Here is a 27,774-nt window from a genome sequence, read left to right as displayed (position 1 = left end):
ATATTATAAACATGCAGTGTACATGATCTTTTCATGTAGTGGTATTTGCTATGCTTGATGCCTTCGTTGGTCACTATGGCTACTTTGTGATTTTAAAAAGGTCTAGGGCAAATCCAAACTCTTTAAAAATTTAAGATTAATTAATACTTTAATACTTTAGCCCTTTCTCTAGTAATATGTATGTTCAGTATGATAAAGAGGTATTCTGGCTTAAGACTTTGGTTGCTGTAGGTCAGGGCTAAGGAATATGGAGTACTCCAGAATGTGGACTATTAACTCCACCAAAGACAACTGTATGACAGCTGAAGTACTGCAACATCCAGAGGGTGACATATTCTCCTTCCCTGCATTGAGTATGGCTACAATAACTCAAAATGCACTGATGAAAGCTTGTATACTACCATACTTGGATTGTAAGTGTTCATAAAGTATACAGACTTCCTTTAGTGCTTAGTAAAGAAACATAAATTTAAACTTCTGAAAATAGCTAGAGCTGCAATCATATATATATAATCTTACCCATCAGGAAGAACACTTTTGAAATTCTCCTCCTTCTGTTCTACAGCAAAATAAACAAAAATTAACATCCCTACTTTGGATGATATGTCTCTTTTAATTCAACAGTGTCTCCTTCTCCCTAATCATGCATAGGATTGTGCTACTGTTTTCCTTAGAATTGTATACCTATTTCATCAAGTATATTAATACATATTTTAAAAGACATTATATAAAATATAAATATATGATTGCCCATTCATTGTGTCTGAATTAAAGCCCTTGGATTTGCCCAGTGGGAAGTGGAAACTTCTATTGAAAATGATAGGTGAAATATTTCTGTTAAATGGCAAGATCACTCATATCTTGGTTCAGAAATTAAAAGCAAGTCTGAGTGACAACATTTTGCTTTCAAGGTAATTTATTATACATAACATTTCTCAATGCCCTTCTATTTATTGTATAAACAGTTTCTAATGCTGACTATCCGTTAAAGCTAAGCTTTCACTCTTTTATTCCTAAAGTACAGTTATATCAGAAATTCAGACCCCCATGAATCCCTTTATGATCCCAACAGGCTGGCTCCTTTAGCTTGTTTTACTTCCAAACCAAAAATATTATTGTTTCACTCCTCAATCTGGAAATTTGGCTACCTTCATATTACATGCTTACTGGAGTAGAAAACTGCCTAATCAGATAGGAAAACAGTTGGCGGTGAATAAATCAGGGTTTGCCGAAAATTTCAAAGTGTGAAAGCAGGGAGACAAGCATATATCCTAGGGGTTCTGCCTTACCCCTGCTTCCCTGAAGCGAATTCACATGGCAAATATGGCCACCAGGTCCATCTGTATAAATACATGGGTGGGTTGTCTTGAATTAACACAACAGCTTTAGTGGAGAAAGCAAACTATGCTTTTATTTTTATGTTTCCTCACCAGATGGTCTGAAATATGGATTCATATTCTAAGCAGTGTCTTTTATATCACATTGACATTGCTGCCATAATTTATAAATTTGTGGGAGAAACAAAATTAGTGACTTGTAGAACTTTTAAAAAGGAGGTGACAAACAATTAATATTTGCACCATCATTCCAGTGAGGAATGATTGCCACTTAATTTCCTTTCTGTGCCTATGTGCTTTGGTATTTCATGGAGACCAAAGGGGTGCTCTACTAATTATGGACTCAATACATCAAGGAACAGCCTACCTATGGAAACAAACCTCTGATCGCAACTCTTTCCCTTAGGTGCTATCCAGCATTTGTAAATAGATGCTCTGCTGCAGGAAGCATGTATAACCAGCACCAAAAGAGCACACTTACAAACAGATGGCCAGCATTGTTGGTTCAGAGAGTTATCAATCACCTGTTTGGGTGGGATCATTTCCAGATCCCCTTCTCTCCTTTAGCAAGTGGGGGAGTGACTTCTCTTGACTGGTGGTGAACCACAGGCCACTGCTATGCTAAGCGTAATATGAAATTCTTCAAAGGATTAATAGTGTAAGCAATGTTGTTAGCAGGGTGGGAGGAGAAAAAATGTTAAAAGCACCTACTTTGATCCAAATGTGCAGTTCTAACCTCTTCTAAGCCAAGCCAAAATGTATAACTTGGTCCACCATACTTCTCATGTTGGGAATCTAAATAGAATATATTATTATATAACTGTTTCAATATTTATTTTAAAAACAAATGGATCACAGTTAGGTGTGTGTGTGTGCTGTAAAGATAAACTACTGGCGCTTTCAGGTTTGGGGTTGTGGTTTCAACAAGGAGAGCTGTTTTTAATGTATTAAAATTGCAGTAATACAGAAGGAAACTCTATTGATTTCACTGAGAATTACTACCAGCTAATGAGTGTTGGATTGCAGCTACATTCATGTAACTGTCACATTTCACATTACCTAAACCAACAGAAAACCTTTGCTTGATCAATGATGAAAACTCAGCTAGCATAAAATATGAACATTCTTCTCTCTCTTTGGTGGCCTTTTCAGGTTTGAAGATATTTGCTAACAGTTTTTTGAAATTCAAATGTGAATACTTGTATTGTCTTTGGCTTTTGAATAATAGGAGTGTAAATAAATACTATCCATACTTACCAGATTTTTTGGCAATCGTCCTGTACAAATGTGTTTAAATAAGATACATCAATAAGAATATGAGCAAGACAGATATAATCTGCATATATAAATTTTCCTTGGGAAATTTAACAAGTTGCTGTGGTGGTCTCCCCTTCCTCTAGTTTGTATTACATAGCTGTCTTACTTACTGAGCAAAGCATATTTAGAGATTATTGCTCAACTCTCCTTTCACAACAAAGAAAATACGTCTTCCTTAATTTCATTAGAGTAATGTTTAGCTCAATAGGTGCCATGTGTGCAATTTGAATGATAATATTTCTTTCTTTCTTTTTATTAAGGAATCCAAAATTTCTAGGACTCGTTCTTTTTGAGTTTAAAAGTTACAATTAATTGAAGTTTAAGAATGTTGTAGACAGGTGTAATAGAAAATTGAACTAGAACTCAGGCAAGACCATGAAATATGCTGGATGACTTGGGGACAGTTTTGGGCCAACTTTCAGCCCAACCTACTCCATGGGTTTGTTGCAAAGATAAAGTATGTTGTGAGACTCAAATGTATGCTGCCCTGATAAAAATGAAAGATAATAAAAACATGATAGGATAACTGATATGAATGAAGATTTTTTATTAATTTTATATATCATAGCATTGTCTCATCTGTGCTTGTGAATGTTTTGTTAAGGGTAAGTGTTTATTATAAAATAGCATTGCTTTCCTTGAGATTTGTCTTACTGTATCATCTGTATTCCTTTTTTCTAATTTTATTTTCATTTAGCCCGGCTTAGTAGTTAGTAACAAGATTATTGTGTTTGTTTGTTTGTTTGTTTGTTTCTGGTAGGTTATTAGCAATCTTGGTCCTTTGGAGTTTCTTCTCAATACCCCCAGTCATCACAGAGTACATCATGGTAGGTAATGCTAAATTTTATGAGTTTAAGTCTGTGATGTTGATTCTTTGAATTTTTTTTGTATGGGAGAGTAGTATAGAAGTTCTGTCTGAACTTCGAAGTTAAGCAGGGCCCACCTTAGTACATGGATGGGAGACTGCCAACGAATACCAGGTGCTATTGGCTATATTTCAGAGGAAGGAGTATTTCTTGCCTATGAAAACCCTATTCATAGGGTCACCATAAGTCAACAGGCAACTTTCCACACACATGGAAAGAACAATTGCTGTAACTTAAGTGTCATCTTTCTATTGTCATCTTAATGGCAGTTTGCAAAACTTTAGATTTTTTTCCCCACACAAGGTTTTTACAGCTGAAATAGAAGTGAGTCACAATTACCCTTGACAGATGTCTGGGACCGCTTGATTCCAGACTTGAAATATCAGAAATCGTGTACACAAAAATGTGTGTGCATTTTCCTATGCACATTAATTTTAGTGAAGAGTATTATAGAAACAGAGTTCTTCAAATTGATATGGAACTAGGATCAACAAACCTGGAATCAAAAAGGGAACTCTCTGTAAAGGAAAAGAGATAGATTTACACACCCAGATATAAGTGAGGCAAAGTATGAATCCAGACTGGGTATACAGTCTAGAAGTGAGTGACAAAGTTGTTTTGTACTTTTTTCCCTTCTATAGGCAGAAATCCATATTGCATTGATAAAAACTATGGTGGCACACTGATTATTTGGGACAGAATTTTTGGTACGTGTTACATTCTTTTCCTGAACCAATTTTTTCAAATAGTGATTTTATTAGGAACTTAGTGTTTTCTTCCATGCAGGAACATTTGCTGCAGAAAAAGATAAAGTTATATATGGCCTAACACACCCTATAAACACCTTCGAACCTTTCAAGATCCAGGTATCCTTTATTTTGCTGTTTTGCTAAGCTATTTGTATGTTTAAATATAGAAAATGCTATAGTGAGTCAAATTATACTGTGTTGCCTATTGCTTCTGGTTTTTTCATATGGTTATTTTTGGTTCATTTCCAAAGATAAGTATCAGGCTAACTTTGATTAGTCTCTAGTATAAATATTCTTGAATCTGAAGTATTGTTTCATTTTTTTTACAATAACAAAGTATCCTCTATACCAGGATGAAGTTCCATACTGGTCCATTCATTAAATGTAATATCAAAGCCTTGATCACAGATAAACTTTTCATGTCGTCATTGTAATTTAACCTGCCATTCTGCTAAAAATGACTCCATAACCATTCTGCCACATTCTACTGAAAGGTTAAGAACATACAGTATTTCAGTAGGAAATGAAGTATGTATTCATACAGTTTATAATTTATCAAGCAAAATCTAACACAGATTATCATATTCAGTGCAGAATATGGCATATGGCAGACTATGTATACAGGTACCAAATCATCAATAACAAAATATCATATTCTAGTGTCCTCTGTTAGCAGTCCTCTCCTTTCCTATGGCTAAGAATCTGCTCCTGATAAACCTCTTCTAGCTGACATTAATTTCACAGGACAAATGCTCTCCACTGTCAGTAGACTTCATTTACATGTTACATGGATGACTATATTAATTACATGTTTCTTTACTGTTGTGCCAGTCAATGAGCAGTGTTTTGGGTCAGAAACAAGGGCCCTGTACAGACAGGTCAAAATAAGGTTGCTTCGGGTCACTTTGGAGGTATGCTTTTTAAATGACGCATATGTACTATGAGTCAGGAAGCTACGCCAAAGCCATACTCCAGTCCTAAGGACTGGAGCGTGGCTTCGGTGCGGCTTCCAGACTCTTAAGATGCATGCATCATTTAAACACCATACCTCCAAAGTGACCCGAAGCAGCTTTATTTTGGCCTGTCTGTTCATGCTCAAGGAGTGACTCCAAAAGCTAGCTCTCCTAATGAGAGTATATTTTATGTTATTTAAAAAAATAACACAAATCTTTTTTGTAAACATTTAGGTTATGAATAAAATGTGTTGTGTTTTGTTTTTGTGGCTTTCATTCTTTGGTTGTCTGCCGCCCGTCCATGATTTGAACAATACTTAATGTAATGCTGGGGTGGACAACTACAGGGCTCTAGATATTTTGGGACTCTCAACTTTCCCAATCACATACTTCTGATGGTACTGGCCAGGGCTGGTGAGAGTTGTAGGCAAAAAACACTTGCAGATACTTTCTGCAGCTGAGGTTTTTCCAGATGTTCTAGACTTAAGGATCGCGAAGCCTCAGATGAGATGCCCAATCCATAATGTGAGGTTTCATCCAAAACAGATGAGAAGAGTTAGCTGAAAGCACAAGGAAAACTTTCTCCTTGCAGCCACCCTGGAGGGAGAAATAGGATGGATGAGCATGTGATCCAAAAGCTCTAGTTCCACTGTTTAGCCTTGCTTTTTAACAGCTGCACACATATCAGTGTGCTGCTCCTGCACAATTGTGTGTCTTCATAATAACATTTTCTAAAAACATATTAAAATGAATGCATCTTTTCTAGTAATTGCATTCTCAGAAACAATTGGACATGAACAATATGAATAGCTGATTTTTCCATCTTTTCAGTTTCATCATTGCATTTATATATGGAAGACATTTTGGAATACACCTGGTTTCTGCAATAAGCTTTCTGTTATATTCAAGGGGCCAGGATGGGGTCCTGGCAAGCCAAGACTGGGCCTTCTTGAGGACATCCCCAAGGCAAGTATAACATAGCTTTACATTTTATACACTTTCTTGGTAAATAAAGTAAGGATGAAATCCTACTCATGCTTATCTGAAAGTAAACCATGTATTTCTGAGTCAACAAGGCATAGAATTAATTTGTAAGTCTAATTGGTCCTATAATGCAAACAGCAGAACCCTTTTCATTTTAATATTGAATGTATTTATCTGAAATTAAGTTCCACTGATCGCAGTGAAACCTCCATGTATATGTCATTTGTTGCTTAAAGAAGTACAGTAGTTCAGCCTTATCTGTGGTTTCACTTTCCACAGTTTCAGTTATTTGCCATTAGCCATAGTCCGAAAACATTACTATTATAGGTTTAGTACCATCTGTTTCAAGCATCCAGTAAGGATCTAAGATAAGGATGAACTACTGCAGTAACACAAACTTGAAACCCAGGGGGGAAAAAAGTTAAAATATCATTTTGAACTTAGTTTGCAGAAATGGAAGTAAGCTGAAGACAAAAGGATAGTGGGAGGATGAGACTGGGACATTTTAAAGGCAGTTGAAAAAGTGGGATGACAGAAGCTTAATTGGGACTGTCCATGGCAGGTTGGAACAGTTGGAGAGCATGCAAATGAGCAGATTAAAGGCTTTGGTGAAACGTCTATTAAAAAAGGAACCACAGGTTGAGTTTCCCTTACCCAGAATTCCAAAATAGTCCACAATCCAAAAAAATTTCCATGGGTAGCTGAGATAGTGACATCTTTGCTTTCTGAAGGTTCAAATGTACACAAACTTTGTTTCATGCACAAAATTATTTAAAATATTGTGTATAAAATTACCTTCAAGCTATGTGTATCAGTTGTATATGAAGCATGAATGAATTTTGGTTTAATCTTGTATATCTCCATGATAATTCATTATGTACACATATGCAAATACAGATGTTCCAAATCCCTCCAAACCCTGAAATCCAAAGCACCTCTGTCCCAAGCATTTTGGCTAAGGAAAACTCAATCTGTAATCATAAAATATTTAAGATGAATAATTCCTTCTAACAACTGGAAATAAAAATAAGAGTGTTATACCCAGGTGAGATAAAGTCTTTTGTTTATTGTATTTCATGTAGATTACTGGAAATGAAGTTCCATTCAGTCCCAAATTGTCAAGCTACCTTTCTGTCTATGCTGTTATTCACTTTGTATTGATGCTGGGATTTTATATTGATTTGTTTGCTTCCAAATCTGTAAGTAAAATATACCCTTTTTAAAAAAATTGCTGGAAAAAGTAACAAATATAGTGTTAATATTAGGCACATGTGCATGCTGTGCAAAGCCAGGTATCTGTAAGCATGTTACACATGAATATGCTTGATTGAACATGGTTGCCACAGAAGCAGTGAAACAGTGGGCAATTCCTTTGCAACAAACCAGAAGAAGCATCCAGGTTTTCTTCTTGGTTTCTTTCTCTGTTTTTTTTTTTTTTTTGGGGGGGGGGGGAATAAGCAAGAGAAAGGAAACTGGCCACTATAGATAATACAATAAACAGTCCATAGAGCAAAGCTCCATAATTTGTTTAACTGTTCCTGGTGCAGTGGGAGTAATTGAGACACATGGACCAGGAGACTGCTTCATGATGGGTGATGGAACATGTGTTTTTCTGTCTTGTCAGGTTGTGCTACGTACTCATTTTCTGTTAAAATATGAAGTGTAAAACTGAAAACTGTATGGGAGTAGGCTAGTTATAGTAACCTAATTTGAAAATGATGATGGAGCCAGATTTTATTAAAATGGGCATAACTGTAAAATTGTTAGTTTCACTGCTTTGTCACTCCTGCACTATTTTCATCTTCTGCTTTAATCTTTAACTAATTCCTTAACCAGTGTAAACATCTCAGGTCACTTAATACAGTCAGCCCTCTCTATCCACAGATTTTGCCATCCACAAATTCAACCATCTGTGGTTTGAAAATATTCCATAATTATCTTCAGTGATGGCGGTGGCAGCAACAATAAAAATCACTACCATCACTACCATCATCCAAAAAGCAGGCCTTGTTTTTTTCCATTTTATATAAGGGACACAATTTTACTACTCCACTGTATATAATGGGACATTATATCCATGGGGGGGCGCTCCTGAAAATAAACCCCAGCAATAACCAAAGGCCCATTGTAATTGGATAAGTAAGTAGAGAAGCATTGGTACTATGTTTCTAAAATTTACTTTTCTTCAGAGTTACTCTGTATTTCAATAAAATTATATAATATATAACCAATGACCTGCACAAAGATTTGGAATAACTATTCAGTGACTAGTATTACAAGACAATGAAAAACAGTGTATAAGCCCACATTTAAAGGTCCAAACCGTAGGCATGATATAGAAACTAAAGCCTGTTATAGACTGCCAAAATAAAGCTGCTTCGGATCTCTTTGGAGGAATGCTGTTTAAATGATGCATGCACCCTAAGAATCCGGAAACTGCACCAAAGCTGCACTCCAATGCTTAGGAATGGAGTGTGGCTTTGGTGCAACCTCCAGACTCTTAGGACCCATGCATCATTTAAATAGCAAACTTCCAAAGAGATCCAAAGCAGCTTTATTTTGGCAGTCTGTAACAGGCCTAAGAGGTAGACAGAAGGCCACATTCCAGCAGCTCTCTGTAAATCCAGAAGGAACTCTCGTAAGAGAAAAGCATGTATGTGAAATAATGTAGCTTGGCATATAACTTCAGTATCAATTTTCCACTACATTGAATTATGAAATGCCCATAGACACAACTGGAACTTTTTTCTTGGCTATGTCATAAATGTGGCATTGGTCCATAAAGAGACACAACTGTTTTTCTCATTTTTAGGCATATGTTCCACTCCATAATAGCAATAATGTATTTGAGGCAATGCACAGTTTTATCATTCTCAAATTATTATGGTTACACTTGGGTGTTGTGCACACAAGTACATAAAAGTTTTTTCTTTCATTGAGTTCTTCTTGGTATAGAATATTTTTCTTGGAGAAGTTGAGAAACAACCAAATAAAATCCCCAGACAAGAAGGTATGTAGTCAGGTTATACTTTCATGAACACTGAAGTCCAGTGAAATCATCTTCATTGATTTTCAGTAGGACGTGGATCCAACTCAGACTGTATTTGTGGGAAATGGCTTGAGCTGTGAGACATTGAAAAAGTAACAGCTTGTCAGTTCAGCCTGAGTTTAGATCCAGTTCTAACCTTTTTACACTATAGTTTCGCATTCACTTTGGTATCTTTTCTTTTTCATAAATTCATTTCCCCATCTCCAACAAACACCCCACTGAAGCATTAGAAACTAGCTCAGTACGCTAAAAGTTTCCTGACATTTTTTAGATCCATTTTTGTGTGTGAAAACTATCGTCCACATGCTTTGATTTTTAAATTTGATGTCTTCCTGTCCACATTGTCTGAAAGAATTGAATAATTTGAAGTTTTAATACTGATGTTTTACTGAAAGAAGTACTGAACATATCCAGAAAAAGCTTTTCCCAGTGGAGTAAATACTTGAGTGCATTGCAGGAAGCTTCCTTGGTTCCAGCCCAACATGTTAATTATGAAATAATTGAATTTTAGTTGAAATAGTGTAAGTTTGAAAGTTATCTTTTCTGTAAGCACATTTGAATGAGATATTTATGTGGCTTGCAGCATTTTGCATTTTCTTAATATTCTGTAGTAACCTGTTGTACATCAAATACACTCTCACATGCATACATACACACATGTATGCGTATTTCTCTGGGGTATATCATTTATGACATGGTCAAGTCAAAGTACAATAGAAATATTATTTTTCATTTGATCGCTGCCAATAACCACATTTTAAAATCTGTGGCTATCATAAAATTAGAGATCCCACTGTGATTCTACAGGCTTTTCTATTTATACAGATACATACGGATACTATAATGTATAAATTCCCATTTATTTTTTATGTTCATACTTTGTGTGTATAATGTTTAGGTTGGAAAGAGGACTGTTGCACTGACACTGAAGTGTAACAGTCATATTCTGCTTTCTCTGCAGCTTGCCACTGTACATTTAAGTTATGACATTTCTATTAGTGCTTGAAGTTATTTTTTTCTCATTTTGAAGTAGTACCTAAAAACAATATTTCACCTGCCAATATCCACTTTGCAGTTCATACCTTACAAATATAAATGAGATATAAATACAGAAATAACAGTGGTACATCTCTCTTATAGCAGGGGTTAGCAGTGTGTGGCCCACATGCACCCCTCAACCTGATCCCATGTGGCTTTTGGATTAACTTCAAAAGTCCTGTACAACAACCTGTTCCTCAGCCACCCTTGGAAAGAGAAGGGAAGTAGAGAGAGGATGGAGAAATAAAGAGAAGAAGATAGCAGAAAGAATTAGCACAAAGAACTGCTACAGTAGTCAGTCCTTGCAATTGGATTTAGGTCTAGCAGTGTAGCTTGTGAGTGCTGACACACCTGATTCAAATCTCATGTAGGCAAGAAACTTAACTCTTATACTGTATTCTTAGTTTCAGTATCCTCATAAGTCTGCTATTGAAATAAATAATACTGGTCTACTTTTAGAGGAGTGTTGTGAGAATTAAGAAATTAACCTACAAATTATGAAATATTTTAATTAAAGACACTGAAGTGTCTCGGTCAAATATTTTTACTTGAATAACCTTTACTGGGAGACATATTTCAAGTTTCAGTTCAAGTATATAATGTCAACGTACAGTGCACCCACGCCAACCGCAGGTTTGCCATCCTCAGTTTGAGATTATGCAAACAGCAAGCCCCAGTTTTTCCAATGGGTGCAGGTGCATGCAATGGTGTGAGTGGGAGCATGCACCCATTGAAAAGAATGGGACTTAAGGTCCTGCATTTTTTGCTATCCTTGGAGGGGGAGGGGTCCAGAATGGATCCCCACAGATAGCAAGGGCACACTGTATTTTAAAAATTTTCAAGTAGTGTTACCCCATTGAATAGCCCTCCTTCACTCCTAATCTGTCTTTGAAATCTGAACAAAATATATGTATGTACAATTTGTATATGTGTTGGTTCTGTTCACATTCTCAAATGAATACAATTTTGGAACAGAGACAATGAACAATTGTATCTTTCCCTCTCCATATCTTATGTAATGCAGTTATTATTATAAATGAAATTATGAAAATAAAAGTAAAGACCATGGGGGGCCTACATAAATTCTACCTAGACAACAAGAAAATCAAAGCAGTTAAAGATTTCCCATACCTTGGATCAAACACTGATCGAAATGGAGACTGCAGTCAAGAAATAAGAAGACGACTAGGAATCAGAAATGGGAACTATGAAAGAACTCGATAATATTCTACAAAGTATATACAACTGAGCACTAAAGTTAGAGTCATATAGTCCATGGTATTCCCCTTACCATGTATGGATGTGAAAGCTGGATAGTGAAGAAAGTGGATAAAAAGAATATCAGCTCATCTTGTGCTGGAGAAGAGAGAACCATCTTAACTGACACCACCTTGGCCTCAGAGGGAGAGAAGAATAGGCAGGCACAGCTCCATCATGCCTTGCTTCAGAGGCTGATGAAAGACCCTCCATTCCAATTGCCACTGCCCTGAACTTGGAGAGAAGAACCAGCACTATCTGCTCGACTTGATCTCCTTCCCACTACCATTTCCTTCTCCTTTTTTGTCATGTCTTTTTAGATTATAAACCTGAGTCAAAAAACAGCAAATTAGCAATCTCTGAACACTCTGAGAGCCTTTGTGGCTGAAGAGCAGGATATAAATACAATGAATGAATGTGCTGAGAATACCATGGACAGCCAAAAAACAATTGGATGGGTCCCTGAACAAATCAGGCCCGAGCTGTCCCTGGAAGTCAAGATGATCAATTTGAAGCTGTTGTGCTGTGGCCACATTATGAGAATGCATTAATTATTAGAAAAGTCAATAATGCTAGGAAAGGGAGAGGGCAATAGAAAGAGAGGAAGACCACAAGCCAGATGGATAGACTCAATTAGAGAAGTCACGAGTGTCAGTCTATAAAACCTAAGCACAGCAGTATAGAATAGCGGAGCTTGGAGATGTCTCATCCACAGGGTCACCATGAGTCAAGATTGTACTCAAGGGCAGCTAACAACAACACCTGCAATTCAATTGTATATTTTCCTCCCCACTAAGAAATAGCACATGCTGTGGCAGCATAGCTCAGTTTTCTCAGTGATTCTGGACTCAGTAAAACAGTAGATTTACACCAGCTGGGCACTAATACCTGCTATTTATTTTAATCCAGTCACTATTTAATTTAGGATAATACTGCTTGGGTTGCAGATCAGAGTAACTCTTACTCAGTTAAATGTAAACTATGTATTCTTTACTAGCCACAGGGTTGCAGTTTTGGGTAGGGAAGCAATTTTTTTGGCTTAGAAATGATTCGTTGGAACCAAAATATTGATATTCAGAACCAGCTCTTACACATGCCATAGCTCCCAGCTGTGTTCATCATTGTTACCCAAAGAAAGTCATATAGGCCACACAGGGCAAATCAAAAATGGATTTAATGAAATATATATTTTAAGTACAGCATTCTTTCAATGTTTTAAGCAAATGGATAACTTTTCTGTTTAATTTTTTTCCAATCTCACCTCTTTCCTTCCATATGAATGGACCTCAATATGACTTGCAGCAATAAAAACACACACATGTGAGGCAGTAAAGTCATTAAGAAATTGTAAAATAGCATAGCAGTGCACTAAAGAAAAGCATCAACCCCCTCCTCCTAATCATGGGCTAAAAAATCTCACACAAGATGTTTTCATGCTGCAAGAGAAAAGGGTAATAAGTAGAAATCATACTAAAGACGTTTCCTTTTTATTATACCATATTCACTCATCTTTGAAAGACTTGCCCACTGGCAAAAAATTTTTTTAAAAAAATAAACACAATGAAATATATTGTTATATTAAAATTCAGCTTTTGCATCTATTTATCTAAAATAGAGAAGTAAATTTGTGGTTTGGCCATTAGTACTGGGGAGAAATGTATGCTGACTTGTAAACTGACTCAATTGTATTGGGGGGGGGGAGGTTACAGTGGTGAATCTGTTTTCTTAGTTTAATAGGAGTTGAAATGTTGCATTAACAGTCCCTAGAGGTTCTTTTTGACTCTTTAGTACAACAAAACCCACTCAGAAATCTAGATCTTGTGGTCTGATGAGTTCTCCAAACACAGGGCGAAAAAGTTCACACCACTATTCAGTTTGAGGATCCTGTCCAGCAGCATCATTTCTTGAAAAGCCTTTGTGAAGAAGGAGCTGCTGTTTTCCATGTTTTCTATGAATTTTATTGAATTCCAAATATCCAGCAACTTCATCTTTGTTTCCTTTGCTATCAAGCCCTGTAGTTTGAAGTAGAAATTAGAGCTCACAGACTTTGTTAGGAGAAAGCAACAATAATATGCACAACAAACTATCACCCAACTGCCTGTTTGTCGACAATGTTTAAATGCTAAACTAGAATAATATGTAATTCTGTCCAGTCCCATGTAATTTAAAACTCTCTCTAGCAAAAGACCAGAAAGGTAACACCCCTAGTTCTCGAGAAACAAAAAGTCAATGGTTAATTGAAAAAATAGTATTTTAGAAATGGTAAAAGGTCTTTTTAAAATGACTTCTAAAAATAATTGTTTGGATTTCCTTTTATCTTTACCCTGATTCGTGCAGGTCAATTTGAACATTAAGAAGGCAATAGCAATAGTACATACATTTCTATACTGTTTTTAAGTGAACTCAGCACTCTCTAACTGCTTTATAATCTGTAAGCTAATTGCCCCCAGCAAGCTGAGTATTCATTTTACTGACAGACAAAAGGATGAAAGGCTGAGTCAACCTTGGAATCCCTGGGATTGAACTCACAATGTTGTGGCTGCAGTCCCAGCATTTAACCACTGAATAACCGGGGCTACTTAGGCCTATTTGAATGGTATATTTCCTAAAGTGGTTTGCAGAGGAGGAGATCTCTGTTATTTGCACATTGTTTCTGCTGTTCCACAGCCAGTGCACAGCCACATCTAATGGATACCCCATCCTTTGGGTTCGTTCTATCAAAAGGTGTAGAAGAGGAGAGATCATTCCACTCATTGTGGCATTTAAGATCCAAGACTGCATCATTTTGGTTACCAGGAACATCCTTTTGATCTGTCCTTTTTTTCTGTTCTTCTTACAACTACAGGAGTTAAAGAGTTCTAATAGTTTTTTCCTCCTAAAAGTGCTTGCCTTTAAATTGTCTCTTTTCAGCTAGCCTCCGATACAGTGGGCTTATGACCTCATAGTGTGCCAGGCTAGATGTCAGAAATAAGCAAAGCATCAAACAGAGGAATTAATATGCTGAATCAATGGAACGGATACATTTCAAACAATCTGTCCACCTTTGCTTTAGAACAGGCTGGCAGGTGGAAAAACATTAACAGGTCAAATGTAGCCCCTTCCCCAAAGCCTGCAAGACTTCAAGATACATGTATTTGTCACAATAGCTTTTGTTGTTGTTAACTGCCATCAAGTTGATCTTGACTCATGGCAACCTTATGGATGAGACATCTCCAAGACCCTCTGTTCTCCATTGCTTTGCTTAATTCCTACAACCCCATACCCATGACCTCCTTAATAGAGTCCATTCACCTGACATGTGGCTCTCCTCTCTTCCTACTTCCCTCATATTTCCTAACATTATTGTCTGTTCCAATAAGTTCTTCCTTTTCATGATGTGTCCGAAGTACAAAAGCCTCAGTTTTGGTCATCTTGGCTTCCAGGCAGGTTTCCAGCTTGATCTGCTCTAAGAACCCTTTGTTTGTTCTTTTGGCTGTCCGTGGAATCTTCAGCACACTTCTGCACCACATCTGAAAGGAATAAATTTTCTTCCTATCTTCTTTCTTAACTATCCAGCTCCCACATCCATACAGGGTAATAGGGAATACAATGGCTTGCATGATTCTAACTTTTGTGCTGAGTTGTATATCTTTGCATTTTAGAATCTTTTCTAGTTCTTTCATAGCCACCCTCCCCATTCTTAATCTTCTTCTGATTACCTGACTGCAGTCCCCATTTTTATCAATGTTTGATCCCAGGTATGGGAATTCTTTTACTATTTCTATTTCTTAATTGTCTATGTTGAACTTGTGAAGGTCATTGGTGGTGATTATGTTTGTTTTCTTTATGTTCAACATTAAGCCTGCTTTTGCATTTTCTTCTTTGATTTTCCTTAGTAGGTGTTCCAGGTCTGTGAGTTTTTCTGCTAGTACTTTGTTCATATACCTTCCTCCTATTTTCACTCCTTCTTCTTCTGTGTCCAAGCCTGCTTTTCTTATAATATGTTCTGCATACAAGTTGAACAGATAGGGTGAAAGAATACAGCCCTGTCTAACCCCCTTTCCAATTGGGAACCATTCTGTTTCTCCGTGTTCTGTTCTGACAGTAGCTTCTTGTCCTGAGTACAGATTTCTCATCAGGACTATCAGATGTGTTGACACTCACATATCATTAAGGACATTCCATAGCCTTCCATGATCTATGCAGTCAAAGACCTTGCTATAGTGTATAAAGCACATGTTGATTTTCTTTTGGAATTCCCTGGTGCATTCCCAGCCAGATACTGGCTCACCCATATCTGTCATTATCTCAGTATAAGTATTGCTGGTGGAGTGAAAGCCTTGTGTGCTACTGTTGTTGGTCATCCAGGAAGGGTATACAGAGAAAGTTAGGTGCAGAGAAAGTGCTATGAGATAAATGGAAAAAAGAAGCGAGGGTTCAGAAAGATTTGGGGTTAAAAAGAACCGGGGAGTGAAAAGGGAGAATATCTGAGGTATGTGGAGGCAAGAAAAATGAGTAACTGTGGAAGCAAAAGAAACAATTTATACTTTAAGATGCAGAGAAAGTAGAGGAGAAAGAGATAAAACTCAGACATACGTATAGGGAGGAAACTGCAAGTAAAATGCTTTTATGTAATTAATATGTAGGTATGGTCTTCTTCAGTTAATCAAAATGTAGATGTGGCTCTTGTAGTGATGAGTTGTGCAGTTCTGTTTGAGAGCACTGGGGCATTAAATTTCAAAAAGATTTATTTTTTATAGTGTCTGTCTCCATTCACTTCCTTGATACATCTCTAATAAAAGTCCTTTTTTGGCAGATAGTTGATCTTAAATGTTGTCACTGCTGTTCCTATCTTGCCCAGGAAGGTTGAAAAATATGCCCTCAGGTATACAGGAGGGCATTGAGTCAAATAGTAATCCTGCCATTTTATTCCATTTGTTAATTCTCTGTTGAGAATTTAAATCCAGAATCATTGCATCAGAACTGAACAGAATATGCCTTAAGTTAATGTTCCACTGGAATCAAATACACATGCAGAGTACTTCAAAATGTTCTATTGCTTTTAGGTTAATATACTGAATTGCTAAGAAGCAAAGGGATAAATGGGAGATCATGTTAAAACTGTGATAAATTATCAAACTTCTTGTCTTATTTTCCTTTTTGATTTTTTTCTTTAACAGGATAATGTTTTCAGTTGCCACTACCCTCTAGAGAGCCAAGACTGGAAAATACAAAGATGTAATGCTGTTAAGGGTTGGGGAGAAAAAAAGCAGATACGTGATATGATATTTATTTAGAAAACAGGTCTATCCCTTTGGTTCAGGTCATCAAGGGTTCAACAAATGTCAGGAGAGGAAACCATAATAAGAGGGAAAGAATTATTTTCAAGACTAACATTGTGTGAAGAATGATTTGGGGGGAAATATCCAATTTTTGTAACCTTCAGCCTTGAAACATAATGACATTAAGGGGGAATGGAGAATCTGTGGTGACTTTTTAGCTGTTAAGTTCGAAGTATCAAACTACTCTAAAAGCAGACAGTAACAAAGAACTATAATTGAGAGAGAAAGTTCAGACGGCCTCACTGGCAAGTTTAGAATACAATCTCCCTCCAGAGAACTAACGTAAATGAGTAATTTGTCTGCTTGTTGGTTTAACAGACGTTATCACAGGTAACTCTGCTCATGAGAGTTGGCTACATTATCCTGACATTGACCTCTATTGGTTTCCTGGTGGAGCAAAGGTAGGTAATTGAGCCTCCTCCTCCTCCTCCTCCTCCTCCTCCTCCTCCTTCCGTATCCTTTCAGTAGAAAATTAAGCATCATGGCTGAATTTGCACAAGGGACAGAAGCCAAAATGATACTGTTCAGTGCACACATGCTTTTCAGAAATACTTTCTTCGTACTCTTTAAAAAATGTATTAATGCTCATGGCGAAGAGATCTTTGTAACTGTAGTGCTATCATGCATGTTCCATCAGAGCAGAATATAACAGTGATGGAGGTTTAACACTTTTTTAAAAAATTAAATGATTGTCTGTGTAGCAAATGATGATGTGGACAGTATATTATGTTAAATCCATAAACCTACTGTTTAGAACAGGGGTGGATAAAGTGAGCCCTTTGGCCATATGGGGACCCAAAGACCACTTTTCAGGTTGCCAATCCTTTTACAGTGGACCAGAAGCCATCCCAGGAGTTAATTTGTGATCATTGGGGGAGGGGGGGTCAACAGTGTCCCATGAAAAATCCCAAAGGCCCCAAATTGGACCTTGAATCTTCCAAAGCTCTTTCCCCCTCTAGAACAAGAACATGGTGCTGAAATTTGGTAAAAGCATCCCATGAAGAGTTTCCCCTCCCCATAGGAACATGTCAGTTGTCAATGGATCCTAGTGCTAGGATTCTAGCACTTGCATATTTCTATTCCATTTAATATGGTGAGAAAAGTATTGTTGATTGCTAAGGGACTGGAAAGTATTTGCAGTCTTAGTGCTTTGACACACTGACAAAGGATGGTTTAAAGAGGTCATTGTGATTCTGGCATAATCTCTGATCAGAAGTACAGTAAAGGACAGAAAACAGGCCTGACGAATTTCACTTAATTATTTTAGACCTGAAGCTGCTTTCTTGGAATTTGCTCGCTGTTCTGCTTTTCTTGCTCTGCACAAACTTGGCTACTTGAAAACTTATATTGCACTTCTGTCAATCACATATGAGGTAAGCAACTTCATTTATCATAGCACTTAATTTTTAAGCAAGTTATTTTTCTTGTAACAGTTTATGTGTGTGGTGATTGAAGGTGAGATGTTTCAAGACTGTTGAAGTTATGTTAGTGATAGTTGTGAAACTGATGTGATACCACTAGCTTTATATTTACAGAAAATTCTTTTGTTGTTGTTGTCATTTCTGTGTACATTTTTCTCATATTCTGTCATATGTACGATTTATATTTTTCATGGCATGGGTCCAGACAGAGGCCTCCTACCTTTAACACTCAAATGGTATTATTTGGATATTCCATTTTACTCTGTGTGTGTGTGTGTGAAAAAAGGATGGAGGATGATGTGGGAAAACACAGTCAAGCTGCAAATGGAAAATTTTGTGTCCCTAAATCTCCTGTAAAATTTCATGAATGAAGCTTCTAAAATTAATTTTGAGGTTACTTTAGATTAAAAGAATAATCTGCCACAGTAAACTCATAAGGTGGACTTTCTGGCCTTGGCAATAACCCTGGGGTAATAATGCCCTTGGGGGAAAAATCATATTTAAAACTTGCATTCAGTGGCGTAAGTTCATTTCCACTTAGGTGTGACAGAGTCATTACCGATGTTAGCCTTGGTTGGTGTGTGAGCTGGCTTCACGAACAACAACTAAAGATGATGATGTATGGTTCCAGATGCTCTTGCCAATTGACCATAAAATTGCTGTGCATTTCTGGCAGGGCAGCCAAGTTAGAGCTTTTAAAATAGCCCTGCCTGAAGTTCAGAGCCCACCGTTTGGAAGCTGCTCATTATTCTTCTCCTGCCCCCTGATCTGAGCAGAAGAAAGACTTCTGGAATCAATTAGAAATGTCTGCCCATGATGAGATTTGCACGTGAGTTTGGAATTGTGAGGCTTTGATAGTGTCGGCCAACAGCTGCAGTTTCAGGTGGTAAAATCAAGGGAAGAATTTTTACAGGACTTAATTACAGTCAGAAAGTATATATTTATAACTATTTGAGGGAGACAAAAACAAGTCAGTTTGCAAACTGTCAAGCATATCGTTCAAGATGAGACCTAAAAATCTGTTTCATCACAGGAAAAATAAACAAAGCATCTGTTGTTTAGATTTCATAGTTCTGAGACTTCATCAAGTGGTTATATGAAACTAGAAATTATGATGTTGTCTGTAGTTATTGCTGCAAAAGAAACATCTGACAGTATTCATATCATTCCTGTTTGATGAATCAGAGCAATAATAAAAAGAGATATAACCTGGTGTACAAATTCAGAACACAAACATTCATAGATAAATACAGTAATCTGATACTAATATTTTTCCAGAATTTCCAGCATTTAAAGATAGATTTTAATCCCTTTTACATTTGCAACAAATAAGAAATACTAGAAGCTATTCTGTTTTGCAAATGATTCTCATGATTATTAAGAGCTTCCTAACCTGTCATGATTGCCTTGAATAACAATGCAAAAGGAAGAACAATTCTATATGCATTCTGAAAAGAAGATAGTCCATATATGATTCCACATAAAATTATAAGCTTCCTCAATTTCACATCCTGAAAAATCTGCATCCACTGTTTCTCATAACATTTTTAATAACTAGTAAAATTTTTGCACATAGAATCTGCTTTCCAGATCAGAGAATATTGGAAAGAATTCTTTTTCAGTCCTCCCAAAAGATTTAAAATGCCTTTACAAAGCTTCCCAGAGCTTTTCAGGATGTAGCATCTTTTTTTTTAAAATACATTAAACTAGGAGGATATTGTCAACACTCAATGCTAGGTTCTTAAAGTAAAATGGAGAGGAACCACTGAAACCATCTTGTTAATTTCCAGCAAAATCTTTTTCCCACAACGAAAACACTCTTGCATTTTCTCTGAAAAACTAGCAAGGTAGGATATAATACAGTGTGCACTTGCTGTCCGTGGCAGATTCATTCCACTGCCATCCTGTGTGGATAGCAAAAAACATGGGACCTTAAGTCTGTGTTTTTCCCCAATGGGCTTGTACTCCTGCTGCTGCTACTGCCAGGGCTTGCTGTCTGCAGAAGCTCAAACCATGGAGGATAGTGTAGTTGTTGCGGGTGCACAGAAATTCTTTGTGAATTTTGCTTAGTTCTACAGAGCAACAGTTACAACAGGAACAAATTGTGAATCTTAGAGCCCCTCACAACAAGAGAAAGTAACTTAAAGTCCCAATTTTTGTTTCTCTACAAACCAATTTAATTGCAAAGGTCCACATGATTCTTTTTCATCCTGAAGTATTTTCTGTGAACTCCTGGCATTACCAAGGACTTTTCATTCCTACTTCCCAATTCAGTTTAAATTTACTCATTATTTTCCAAAACCGAAATGTATCTCTACTTGACTGTCCGTTTGTTTTATCTCAGAACTAGCTAAGATGGCCACAACCATTAAACACAACTATTGTTTCCAGTGCACATATTCACCAGAGATCATAAGAGGGGGGAAAGGAAAGTTTGTATCGAAACAAAATGATCCTAACGTTTAACTAGTCTAATATTGGTAAAGCACTTTTAACAGTTTGACTGTGACTGCATCCACCTCAGAAATAATCCAATTTGACACCACTTTAACTGCTATGGAATTAAGAGCTATGGAATTCTGGGAACTGTGGTTTATTGTGGTATCAAAGTTCTCTGATCAAGAAGGTTAACTCTCACAAAACTACAATTCCCAGAATTCCATAGCAATGTACCATAACATGGTGTCAAAATGGATTATTTCTGCAGTGTGGACAGCCCTTATAACTCCAGAATAATAATAAGGAAGGCTTAATAGAAATTGGTGAAAAAAGCGGTTGCCCGACTCGGCGGGCTGACCGCTTTGCCGCTAGACGCAGCGAACAACTACAAGCCCCAGAGTGCTCTGGGGCTTGCCCCAGCTCCCTATTGGTGCGACGCTCTGGGAGCTGGGCTCGGTGATCGGGAGTTCCGGTCCTCCAGGGCAGATGATTGGTTCAGCTGCCCTGGAGGAGGAGTCTCCTGGTCAGGTGGTACTGAGGGTGGGGCTTAGGCCTATATAGGCCGTGCTGCCAGCCCCGGCCCTCAGTCGGTGCTTGGCTCTGGATGGTCAGGAGCCAAGCAGGAAGGGAGGAGAAGCGGAGCCTTCTCCCACCCACCCACCGCTTGGGTTTGGATTTTTTGTCACAACTTTGGGGCGGCAGCATAGGCCAGGATCTGCACGGTGTGGTACCAGGGCTACGGAGCTCTGGTTTGGGAGTCAGTCGGGACCCGGGGGTGAATTGGGCAGGCGTATGGCCATTGCGGGGGCCATAACGCGAGAGCGCCTCCCGGTGACTAGGGGCTTAGCGAATATGTGAACGCATGGCAGAGATGCGGTCATACGGTGTTCCTTAGCCCCTAGGTCATCCCAATGCCTGGTGGGTGCCAGGTTGTGGTTAATCAGAGAAACGTGGGGTTGTTTGATTTCGCAGATCCTGACCTCATGCTTTGTGCCAACCCTACCAATGGTTTGCTTAATAAAGTTGTGGCCTTTCCTCCAGCACGGTCTCCTGTGGTTATTCGGCAGCAGCATCTGAGGCAAATCAGTTTCTGAGATGTTGCATAATTCTGGATTTGACACATGGTCAGTGGAAGGGAAAAGGGAAGAACACAAGGGAAGGGATGGAAATCAGAGATATTTCAAGAAAGAATAGGCTGGTAAGTTCGAAACAAAAACAATAGGAACCTCTTGATACTTCCAGAGACTTTTTTTCCTCTGTTGGATGAGCTCTTAATAGGAAATTTTTATTTTGCAAAGAATAGGACAGGATAGTCCTTCATCAGCATGAATACACCTACTACTTTTCCATGTAACAAGATAAGGAAAATGTAGTCTTGTAGCCACCTTTGACAATTTTGACTCTTTGGCTTTGTAATGGAGATGAGCACCACTTGCTACAATTGGATAAGACTTGACAACATTGTAAGGGGAAACCTTCACCTTTACCTTTACTCTTGTGGCACCTGTAATAATAATAATAACAACATGACAACAATGTTTATTTATAACAACCCTTAAAGATTACCCAGTATATTTCTTCTTATGCTGAAATAAAGTGGTTGTGCCTTGCTGCAGAGGTGCAGTGGGATTAATTTCTTACCAAACAGCTGCATACTGCTTTGTGGGTTTCTCAAATACGTGACCCTCAGATATTTCAAATATTTAGGGACTTGTATGGACTGTGGAAGAAGAAGGGCCTTCTTGACAAGTTGCTAATAGTCATACTCTAGTTCAGGGAATATAGCAGCCCTTTAGATCAGGGGTGGGCAAAGTGTGGGTTGCGGGCCACCTGTGGCCTCCAGAGCTGGGTTTGATGCCTCCTAGACCCCTCTCCAAGTATCCCAAATTCCCCAAATGTCTTTTAGGGGCATGGATGTGTTTTGGGAATGCCACATTCGAGTGGGTCTCAGGACAATTTAGGCTTAGGAAACATCTTACTTTGAAACAGAAAATTACTGCTGCTCAATTTATTATCTTTAAAGGGGGGGGCCTTTCCTAGGTGTAAAAGGCATCCTTTGAGAGCATGTGGGAGTGAAAATTAGATTTTGTGTGGAGTGGGTCTGCTGGAGATGTGGCATTGCAAGGTCTCTTAAGGAAGATGCCCCTCAACCTTCCACACTTGCCCACCATTACTCTAGATCAGTGATTTGGAAACTTTGGTCTTCTGTTATTTGGACTCTGCCATCTTAGCCAGTGGTCTGGGAGTCTGGAAGCTGAAGTCCAAAATACCTAAAAGGTCAGAGTTTGGGATGCTCTAGATGATGTTCCATGGCAATTTCCAGCTGCCCTAGACAGCATAGGTAACGGTGGTGAATTCTACCATTCAACAATATCTGATGGTCTGTATAAATCCCACAGTAGTCTAGATATACTTTCTCCATAGTAAGTTGCTATAGGATAGAATTGGTGAAGTGTAATATAGCACAACCTATAGCCCTTGGCTTGATCTCATGTGGCCTTGACCAAATTTCAGACACTCTGTAAGAGTGATCTGTCCCTGAAACCAACTAGGTAGAAGGAGGGGAGGAAGAGAGAGATAATAAGATAAAGATTAGCATGACAAGAACAGCAGAAACAAAGGAACTGGCTTTAGCTCCACTTAGCTATGTAATGTGTCCCTCAATAAATTGTCCCAAAGGAAATATGGCCTTTGACAGAAATACTGCAGATGGCCAGAAGAAATGTTCAGATTGCACTGCCTTGGATTCCTCATCCTCACTCAACTGATTGCTTATGAGGGATGTAAAGTTTTCTCACTGTCAGCAAGGAAGAAAAACCTTTCATATTTCAAGACAAGCCATTGGAAAAAGCTGTCAAGTGGTAAAAGACTGTGAAAATTACATTTACATTCGCCTAAAAGAATTTCATAAAATATTGAGACATTATACAGAAAACACAAAGCAGCATCTTCTGTGAAAAAGAGAGGTCCAAAAATAACACCCCCCCCCCCAAAAAAACAAACACAAAATCACTTAAAATTCACAAAACGCTTGTCCATCAGGGAGAGGACGTTGGTAGCTATGATTCTTGCACATGAAAAAAGTAAAGATTACCACCAATCAGAAACCTTTAATACATATATAGTGTGTGGCCTTTGTATGAATCCAGGAAGGGGCATGCTATACTTGGAGCACTGAAGGCTCCCATTGAAGAGAATGGAGTTTTGCTTTTCTGTGAAAACTGCAGATGAAGAGCTGCAGATTTAGAGCCATATCACAATGGGGAGCAAAAGTCCCCCTATGGTTCTGATTTGGATCAGGTCCTCCATTTTTTTGTTTTTGAGTAAAAATAAGCTGTACTTACATAGGCTGTATATGCACTGTAGAAATCATGCAGTTTGACACCACTTTAACTGCCGTTGCTCAATACTCTGGAATTTTGGGATTTGTAGTTTTGTGAGATATTTAGCCTCTGTCAGAGAAGTCTTTTACCCCACCAAACTACACATTCCAGAATTCCATAGTGCTGAGCCATTGCACTTAAACTGGCGAGAAGCTGCATGATTTCTGGACTGCAGATGCAACCATAGTTGCATGCTACGTGTAGTTTGTCCCAGAGAGTTATGCAGTACAAAACCAGATAGAGAAGTAGTGTGCTTTTCTGCTTTGAATGGCATTCTAATAGTTGAAGTGAGTTAAATGCTGGTTTTTTGTACAACCATGCACAACTGATATTTGCTAGCAACCTCCAGAGGCATTGGAATTGAATAGGTATTATGAATTGCCAGGTGGTAGGTAAGTCTGTGCATTTATGCCATAATAAATATGTCAGTTTTTAAGGTACGGATCCTCCCCCAACCCTTAAAATCATTTTCATACTGCAGTGAAGTATCCCATCTGTTAAATATCCCATTTGTTTCACACTGAACATACCCATATTTCTCCATTTGCCCTTAGCTATACAAATTGGTAGGGTCACACTAAAAATTCCACCACATGTTCCTATTACCACATTCCATCATTTTGACTTGTACTCCTATCCCTAAAAGAGTTGGTATTTAGGTCAAATTCCCTTGTTTGCTTTTGATGTGGTAAAGTTATGATGAGATTATTTTACCTCATCAGTTTCATACAGTGCCTATTATGGGTGCCTCTCCATGTGATGACAGCTGGAGCCTCCCATGTCAGTCATCCTGTCAGTTGTCAAGCTGCAGAAAGTATCGCCTATCACCACATGGGGATGCTTGGGTAAGAATTTTCACACTGTGAAATTAATGAGGCAAAATCACCTTGTGATAACTTCCCCACATCAAATGTGAACATGTGAACTGGACCATAGAAGGAAGTGATCAGGCCTCATAGGCTCATTACAACATAATTGTTGTAATTTCAGAGTGACATTGTTTGAAGTTAAAGCTGCATATTAGTTTTTGCTTTCATTTCATGACATCTTGGTCTTTCTCTCCACCTTGCAGAACATTTTTCTTTCCTGTTAGATTACACAGTTCCAACCCTTTTTCCCCCTCCACCTGTTTTCCTCAAACCTTTTTTTGAAAATGTATCATGTCTATCTTTCCCATCTAGTGTATTAAATGTAATTTTAAAAAAGCCTAGTTTTCTAGCTATACAAAGCATCAATACAATATTCTTATAGCTTTGGATATATATCAGGCATTACAAAGGCTTCTTTTTTGGTGCTTTGGACTGCTTTTAAAAACTAAAGTGTTTTGCCAAAGCTTTTGTAATTATTTTCATGCCTGGATTTTACAAAGAGCTTTTCTGTGTTTTTGATTGTGAGGGACGTCTATATTTTATTGTACTTAATTAATTTTTCTGTTTGATTTTTAGGTTTTCTAAAAATAGTTGTAGTCTATTGTTCTCAAGGTTTTAAAAGCAACAAGTTTATTGATTAGTCAGCTGACCATATCAATAAAATACTAAATACTGTTACAAAATTACAGCATATAAAATACAAAATAAAAAAATATCAAAATGTCCACATATATACAAAGATAAAACTGAGTCACAATTAAAACTCAAATAGGGGGTTAAAATGGACACAGACTAAGTAAAAGCAAATTTAATAAAATGGGATACATGTGTATTTGTATTTGCGGAGCCCCAGCTATTGAAAATATTCCACATATCTTGTTTGACTGTTGTTTATATGATAAGGAGAGATCACACTTTTTACAACCATTCTTGGATAGAATGACCTACTGAGACCTTTCAGCTAAATTGTCTTAAGGTTTTATCATTAAACCACTCATAGGGTGTATTGCAGAAGTTTCTGTTCCCTTCCTTCCATCAAACAAACAAACAAACAAAAAAAAAACAAAGTCACACACAGACCCTGGATTCTTTCTGTAGTATATAGAGATAGAGAGAGGATAGTCAAAAGAAGGAAAATGCTCAGTGCTGGAGAACATACTAGCTGCTTCCAGTGCAAGTGCAAATCATGTCCACCAGCACGTTGCTCCTTTATGAAGCTAAGATTCTAGCAGAAACCTGGCTTCACCTGAAATTTACCCACTGAAGTCATCTGTATTCAGAAAAACATCAAATCAAATAAAAACACCTACACAAAAGGAAATTGCGTCCTTCTCTCAGAAGCATAAATTTACTCAGAATATAAATTATGCCATTGAGATTTCAGTCCATTGTTTGTGCAAACATATCACCATGAATAGACAAGTTATGCCTGTGCTTCATCAAGTTACTTCTCCACTCAAGAGATGCTTCATTTGTGAGATTTGTGAGACTTCTGTATACTATTAATAGCCTCCAGTGTGTGCTATTACTGCCATCAAGTGTAATTATATTATTCTGCACATGTAACTGTTCACATACTGTAATTGTCCAGGTATGCAAGTTCTATTATGATTTAATTGTGTGCAAGATGTTCAAATGGCTTGATGGCTGGAAAAACTCAGTCTACTGTATGAGCAATACCTGCAATATTTTTCAGTTGGAATACACTGCATAGCTGGCAAATATTTGTGAACAAAAGTAGACAGAATCTTTTAATGTGGTTAATAACATTTAAAAAAAGGAAAATCTGTTTATTACAGTTTTATTTTGGGGTTTTTTTTTCTTGTAAAAAGATCCCATCTTCTAGCTAATGAAGAATTGAAAATAGACAGTTTGAAACAAAAGTGTCCATTTTAAAGATATTTTTAGTCTCTTTTAGTTGTGAAAGTAGTTGAGAATCTAATAAATCAGATCTCCCTTGTTATGTAATTTTGGCCATGGAAAGTCTTTCCCTTGGAGGTCTGACTGGCACCAGTTTAGCTTCTTTTCGAAGGCAGCTCAAGACATAGCCTTTTACTGTAGATTTTGGGATCTAATTTACTGTTAAATATCCACACAAAGTTTTAGCTTTTTTACCCTTTTAATGATCTTTTAACTTGTTTGCATTGTTCAATATGTTTTAATCTTGTTTAAATTATGCATTGGTTGTGATTTGTACTTGTTCCAATAGTTTATACCAGATATAATAAAAGGACAGAGTAAAATATTTTAATAAAAATAGTATAAGAATTTCTAGGTTACTCTCTACTCATAATTACACAAGGTTGCGAGTTCAAGACCAGCAAAAGGGCCCAAGCTCGACTCAGGCTTGCATCCTTCCAAGGTCGCTAAAATGAGTACCCAGACTGTTGGGGGCAAATTAGCTTACTTGCTAATTAGCTTACTTGCTGTTCACCGCTATGATCTTTGGAATAGCGGTATATAAATAAAACAAATTATTATTATTATTATTATTATTATTATTATTATTCTCTCAGAAACGCATGCGAAATTTTAATATATAGGTGAAGCCTGAGGCTTACTCAAGAATGTAATTGCTTTGTAACACTTGGAGTTGTAGAGTGATGAGCTAGAGTTGAGAAAACAATGAGGTTCCTCAACTCAAAATGCAGACTATACAGTGCAAATCATTAGTTGCTACATTTCCCACTCATCTGCCTGAACTCAGTTCTCTCACTAACCATCTGGTTTTTTACCCAAAATTCCTAGCCTTCTATTTACTCTCAGAAGATCTATCTCATATACATCCATT

General features: G+C 37.5%; 1 protein-coding gene across 3 annotated transcripts in view; it reads left to right on the top strand.

The window, feature by feature from the left end:
- The window catches only part of AGMO (alkylglycerol monooxygenase), a 160,916-nt gene that overhangs the window by 69,291 nt on the left and 63,851 nt on the right, over positions 1-27,774 (top strand). For 2 of the 3 annotated variants that reach the window (XR_006104790.1, XM_042476868.1), the window contains exons 6-12: positions 3,415-3,481; positions 4,162-4,227; positions 4,307-4,386; positions 6,054-6,188; positions 7,289-7,405; positions 17,190-17,272; positions 18,139-18,244. Coding sequence is in view for 2 of the 3 variants with exons in the window: in XM_042476868.1 (XP_042332802.1) it covers positions 3,415-3,481; positions 4,162-4,227; positions 4,307-4,386; positions 6,054-6,188; positions 7,289-7,405; positions 17,190-17,272; positions 18,139-18,244 (654 nt within the window). In the remaining variant the exon portion in view is untranslated. The remainder of the gene's footprint in view (positions 1-3,414; positions 3,482-4,161; positions 4,228-4,306; positions 4,387-6,053; positions 6,189-7,288; positions 7,406-17,189; positions 17,273-18,138; positions 18,245-27,774) is intronic. The other variant, XM_042476869.1, reaches the window with a different exon arrangement.

The sequence above is a fragment of the Sceloporus undulatus genome, chromosome 6 (genome assembly GCF_019175285.1).
Source record: "Sceloporus undulatus isolate JIND9_A2432 ecotype Alabama chromosome 6, SceUnd_v1.1, whole genome shotgun sequence".
NCBI lineage: Eukaryota > Metazoa > Chordata > Lepidosauria > Squamata > Phrynosomatidae > Sceloporus > Sceloporus undulatus.
This window is presented reverse-complemented; position numbering and strand designations above follow the sequence as displayed.